The sequence below is a fragment of the Propithecus coquereli genome, unplaced genomic scaffold, assembly GCF_000956105.1.
Source record: "Propithecus coquereli isolate 6110/MARCELLA unplaced genomic scaffold, Pcoq_1.0 Scaffold409, whole genome shotgun sequence".
NCBI lineage: Eukaryota > Metazoa > Chordata > Mammalia > Primates > Indriidae > Propithecus > Propithecus coquereli.
Genome location: NW_012149830.1, coordinates 468383 through 474565, shown reverse-complemented (window position 1 = coordinate 474565; position 6183 = coordinate 468383). Strand labels below are relative to the sequence as shown.

General features: G+C 44.5%; 1 protein-coding gene across 1 annotated transcript in view; it reads left to right on the top strand.

Annotated features, from left to right (window-relative positions):
• PITPNA (phosphatidylinositol transfer protein, alpha) overlaps nt 1-6183 on the top strand; it is a 50865-nt gene that overhangs the window by 20790 nt on the left and 23892 nt on the right. The window contains exons 4-7 of the mRNA XM_012652998.1: nt 552-643; nt 2270-2277; nt 3658-3732; nt 5768-5888. Of these exons, the coding sequence (XP_012508452.1) occupies nt 552-643; nt 2270-2277; nt 3658-3732; nt 5768-5888 (296 nt within the window). The remainder of the gene's footprint in view (nt 1-551; nt 644-2269; nt 2278-3657; nt 3733-5767; nt 5889-6183) is intronic.

Below are 6183 nucleotides of genomic sequence, written 5' to 3'. Positions count from 1 at the left end.
GATGGCTGAGATAAGAATTGAGTAGAGGAAAATATTTAGTCCTGGGAGGGAGATGGCCCTGAGGCCTTCTTGGCCTCTCAGAACTGACAAAAACAGATTAGATCATCTTAGATCCTATATTCCAAGTTAGTCAGCCAATCACCCTGGGCCATAAACCTAGACTGGTACATGATCAGAGGTATCTCCTTTATATATTAGCCTTGCACTGTGTAGGATAATGCCCCAATCCCAGTGAGCTCTGGAAAAATGTGTAATGCTAATTTAGTGGCTGCTAAGCCACGGCAGGTAGCCCAGGGTCTCATATGTTGTCCTGTTCCTGGTGGGTGGTGGGGCACATTGTGGGTGGAGGAGGTTAATATCCAGTGGAGCTGGGGTGTCTGGCTTAGACAGGTGGCTTCTCACATACAGTAGTAACCTGCTTATCTCATGGAAACTTGCAACTCCCCACTGAAGAAGGTGGATCTTTGACCTGAAGAATGCCATTGTAAAATCCTTTTGTCGTCTTCTTCTCTCTTCCATTTCTTTTCATAACCCCTTTTTTTTCACTATAGCAAAGTACCCACGTTTGTTCGAATGCTGGCCCCTGAGGGAGCCCTGAATATACATGAAAAAGCATGGAATGCCTACCCTTATTGCAGAACTGGTGAGTGCAGACTTGGCTAGAAGCTGGAGTTTGGACCTCTAGGTGGATGAAGGTGTGGTCAAGTAGGCCAGGGGTGGGGGTGCTTTGGGGCTTTGTGTTCCACATTTGTTTTCCAGATTAAGCAGTAAAAGGATGAGGTTAAGTTAAAGGCTCCCTTGTCAGGTGGTGAGAAGTGTTGTCCAGCACAACTTGTCAGTCAGTGGGGTGGGAACCACCAACTAGTCACAGCCTGAGGTAGCACAGAGCCAGCCCTTTTATTTAGGGGTCGTGTGGTAATTTTGATTGTTTTCACTGATTGTAAAAGTAATGTTCTCTGTATACATTTTGGAAAATAAATAAAAACAGAAGAAAATAATCACCCATTATTCTAACATTTTAGTATATTTTTTCTAGTCCTTTTTTTTTGAGACAGAGTCTCGCTGTGTTGCCCGGGCTAGAGTGCTGTGGCGTCAGCCTAGCTCACAGCAACCTCAAACTCCTGGGCTCAAGCGATCCTCCTGCCTCAGCCTCCCAGTAGCTGGGACTACAGGCATGTGCCACCATGCCCAGCTAATTTTTTTCTGTATATTTTTAGTTGCCCAGCTAATTTCTTTTCTATTTTTTTTTTTTTTTAGTAGAGACTGGGTCTCGCTCTTGCTCAGGCTGGTCTCGAACTCCTGAGCTCAAATGATCCACCTGCCTCGGCCTCCCAGAGTGCTAGGATTACAGGTGTGAGCCACTGTGCCCGGCCCCATCATTTCCTTTTTTAACATTATTATCTTCAAGCTGATAACAGGACAGTTTTTTCAATATAGGTCTTTTAGTTATCACCTTAATCTGGTGCTTTCTTCCAAGTATCTTTCATTGGGTTTGGGGAAATTACTGATAGTCTTTTGGGTTATTTCTGTACATGGTAGATTCTTATTCCCATATTTCAGCTTTTCCCCATTTCAGTGTCAGAGGTAACCATAGTTTCAGTTTTGAGTTATGGAGTTTGTTAGCCCCATACACTCTCCAAACATGGCAGTGTGGCATCCATCAGAAACTGAGGTAGCTCCTAAATTCAGAGTGTGCAGTATGAACCAGGCCTTTGTGAGGAGAGCTAGTCCATTCCCCAGAGACCTGAGAGCTGCAGTCATTTTCTCTGATAAATAATTGAACCGTGCTTTCCGAGGGGTTCCCATTACAACGAGCAGGAGTGCAGAGCGTGGGAGGTTTGGTTACAGTGAGAGGAAGGATGCAGAGGCAGACAGACAGCGCCTGGCCTAAAGTGCCCTGCTCTGTGCCCTGGGGGGTGGGGGTGGGGCACCCTGGCGATGCTCTGATGGCAGAGTGATGGGTGGCAGTGCCTGGGCTGATCAGAGCCTCTCCCCTTCCTTGCCCCACTGGAGAGAATCCCAAGAAGCCCATAGTGGCATTGCTTTAATTAAATTGCATATTTGGTCTTTTGGGATGTTTATATGAGTGAAACTTGAGGGTTGATGCACTGAGCTATTTCTGACTCACTGGGGCTTGGAAGTGACTATGAATTAAGCCACAGGGAGTGGAGAACTCTGCCATTCATGGTCCCTGGGGATGGGGGGCAGCTATTTCTTCATCTTCATTAATCTTTTTCTCTCTTCTTTCCATGTCCTTGCCTTGGAGCAGTTATTACAGTAAGTATTCTCAGGGGGGTTGGAAGTATAGATGATTTATAAGAAAAAGGGAAATAAAAGTGTAACCGCACTGGTGGTCCTGGGTATTCTCCTCTTTCCCTTGGGTGATGTTTGGAGTTGTTCAGGCTAAACCCTTTCAGTCCTAATGAGGAGCTTATTAACTGGCATGGCGACCTCCTGCTTTAAGCTGCGTTGGCATGTGGCTTTATCAGGTGCATCCTGTGGGTCTGACATGTTCAGGATGGCTCGAGGCTTTCCCTCCCCTCCCCAGGTCATGCCTTCTCAGGGTTGTAGAGAAATTTCAGGTCCCCTGACCTGATTGACATCCCTTCCCTGTTTGGGCATCTGTTGACCACAGTGAGCACTGACCCTTAGCAAAATTGTGACATAAACAGGGTTTCTCTTCCATCACCATCCTTCTGTCCATGCCTTTCCTCTCCACCCTTCAGCATACTCATCCTAGTGCCTTGTCCCTGATGCTAAATGTAGGCAGTTTCTGGGAAACTAATTCCTACTGAGAAGCTAATGGGTTATTGTGTTCCTCCTTGAGTAGTTCCTTTTTTTTTTTTTTTTTTTTGAGGCAGAGTCTTGCTCTGTGGCCCTGGGTAGAGTATAATGGCGTCATCACAGCTCACAGCAACCTCAAATTCCTGGCTCAGGCAATTCTCCTGCCTCGGCCTCCTGAGTAGCTGGGACTACAGGGTCGTGCCACCACACCCAGCTAATTTTTCTACTTTTGGTAGAAACAGGGTCTTGCTCTTACTCAGGCTGGTCTTGAACTCCTGAGCTCAAGCAATCCTCCCGCCTCGGCCTCCCAGAGTGCTAGGATTACAGGTGTGAGCCACCATGCCTGGCCAGTAGTTCCAATTTTTAAGAAGCAGGAAGGGAGGGAGACAGTAATTAGCATGAAGGGTTGAGTTGCTGAGAAGACAACTTCAGGCCTCAGGAAAAGGCTGTGGTGACTATTTTTGGTAGGTTACTAAGTCTCCCTGTGCTCTTTCCACACTACCAATTAACTGTTAGCATGCTACGCATAAAAGTATAGTAGAGTGGTTAAATGCATGGATTTTGAAGTTAGACAAACCTGTTTTTGAGACCCAGCTCTGTCATGATGTCTGTGGCTTTGGACAAGTCACCTAACCTCTTTGAACTTTGGTTTCCTCACCTGTAAAATGAGGGTGATTCTGTAGACCTCACAGGGGCGGATGCAGATTAAATGGGATAACGCATGCCTTGCATATTGTGGGCTCCCAGTCAAGTTAGCTGTGATTTAAGGCAGAGGCTGGGGTCTCTTGACTAACTATGATCCAGTAATGGGAGATGGCTGCTTCCTAACTGTGAGCCTGGTGACTTTAAGGTATTTTTTTTCCCCTCTTTCAGAATGAATACATGAAAGAAGACTTTCTGATTAAAATTGAAACCTGGCACAAACCTGATCTTGGCACCCAAGAGAATGTGAGTAGTACTTCCCAAGGACTTCCAGGCCCCAGGGCAGGGTCTTAATGCTATGCCCTGCAGCTTCTCCATCCCTGCCATAGCATCCTCTCTGTGGTCCCCTTTGCCTGGCCAGAAAGGCAGTGGCCTCTGCTTAGACCTGTCCTGTCAGCGTAGGATCGCTCTGCCTCTGATTTACAAAATGTGATCTCCAGGACACTCCTCGTAGTTCTTGAATTGGTCTAAAATGCAGGTCTTGGCAGAGGAGCTGTATTTCTTTCTTTCCTTTTTTTTTTTTTTTTTCCTTCTTTAGAAATAGGATCTCACTCTGTTGCCCAGGCTGGAGTACAGTGGACTGATCATAGCTCACTGCAACTTTGAACTCGTAGGCTCAAGTAATTGTCCTGCCTCAGCCTTCCAAGTAGTTAGGACTACAGGCATGTGCCACCACACCCAGCTAGTTTTTTGTTGTTGTTGTTTTGGCTTTTTTAATACATTGTAGAGACAGGGTCTCACTATGTTGCCCAAGCTAATCTTGAGCTCCTGGCCTCAAGCAATCCTCCCTCCTTGGCCTCCCAAAGTCAGAGTGCTATGATTACAGGGATTAGCCACCTCACCTGGCCCCAATTTTGTTTTTAAAAAAGGTGTATATATTCCTCTTCCTTGGTTTTTTTTTTAGTTTTTGAGAGACAGGAACTGTATGAGGTATTTTAAAAACATCAAAATTACAGTTTCAGTAGAGCACAATTTACAACAACTCCCCAAATTTAGAATATATCTGTTCTTTATCCCAGCAATTTCATGCCCAGGAATTTATTAGATAGATATTTTCACACGTGTGAAATAACATATATACAAGGAGATTCATTGTAGCATTCTTTGTGTAGCCAAGATTAAAAACAACAAGGGCTGGGCCTGGCAGTGGCTCACATTTGTAATTCCAGCGCTTTGGAAAGCTGAGGCAGGAGGATCACTTGAGGCCAAGAGTTTGAGACCAGCCTGGACAACATGGTGAGACCCCATATCTACAAAAAATTAAAAAATTAGCTAGGCATGGTGTTGCACACCTGTAGCCTTAGCTACTTGGGAGGCTGAGGCAGGAGGATCACTTGAGCCCAGAAGTTTGAGGTGGCAGTGAGCTGATTGTGCCACTGTACTCCAGCTTGGGCAACAGAGCAAGACCCTGTCTCTGAAAAATAAACACAAAAACAACACAAGAGCTTATTAGTAGGACACCATTAAATAAATTGTGGCACAGGCAAATAGACAGCCATTAAAAAGAACCAATAAGGAACAATCTTCATGATACTTTGGTGAAAAAAGCAAGAAATGAAACAGTGTATGTATGTACTACCATTTGTATTTTTTTAAAAAAATCTATGCATATGGGTGTTTGTATGTGTATAGACTCTGGCAGCAGTGGCTATTACTAGAGTGGAGACTGAGGAACAAGCAAGAGGAAGAGTTACTCTTATTGTATCCTTTTGTACATTTTGAATTTGTGTCATAATTTTGTATTATGTGCATGTACACGTATTCAAAATAAGCAGTATACAGCTAAGCAGGCAGCATCTCCGGAAGCGTTTACAGTCTTTTCAAAGGGGAATGTATGGAAACAATGTAAGTGCTGTACATAGCCCTTGGAGTGTTCTGACCTGTAGAAATGGTACTTAGCCTGAAAAAGAACATTTGTTCTCGAATTTATGTCTACTTAAGATCCAGCTGGGTACAGGAGTACCTGCTTGTAGTCCCAGCTCTTCGGGTGGCTGAGGCAGGAGGATTGCTTGAGCCCAGAAGTTCTAGGCTATAGTGTGCCACAATCATACCTGTGAATAGACACGGCACTCCAGCTTGGGCAATATAGCGAGATCCTGTCTCTTAAAAAAAAAGAAAAATCCATTCTCTCATTCCTTTGGGTAATTTTGCATATAATTCTTTACCAGTAGGAATCTCATATGTATGACTATGGGAATAGCCATTCCTAGGTGTCCATTCTGGGTAAAGGGTGCTTTGTAGCTTACAAGAAACTGCACAGTGGTCCCCCTTCTTCCTGCAGGTGCATAAACTGGATCCTGAGGCATGGAAACATGTGGAAATCATATATATAGACATTGCAGATCGAAGCCAAGTACTTAGCAAGGTAGGAACTATTTTAAGATGTGGGTGGCCTTCGAGATGCAGGAATGACTTCTAAGTATTAGAGAAACCTAGGAACCATACCCAGTTTGGGTCAAAAGGAAGTTCTCTCTGGTGTGCACTGTTTGTTTTATTTTAAAGTTAGTATTAGGAGTTCCCTTGTCTTGAGGAGGGGATATTACCATGAAAATAGTGGCCTAAATTTGTGTCTCTTCTTTGGCCTCTGGAAATTATTACTGGACAATGTAGGTGCTATAGGTGGTGGGGTATTTTGCTCTGCTGAAAGGATGCTTAGCCTGAAAAATCAGAGCACTAGTTCCCAAATTTATTTTTCCA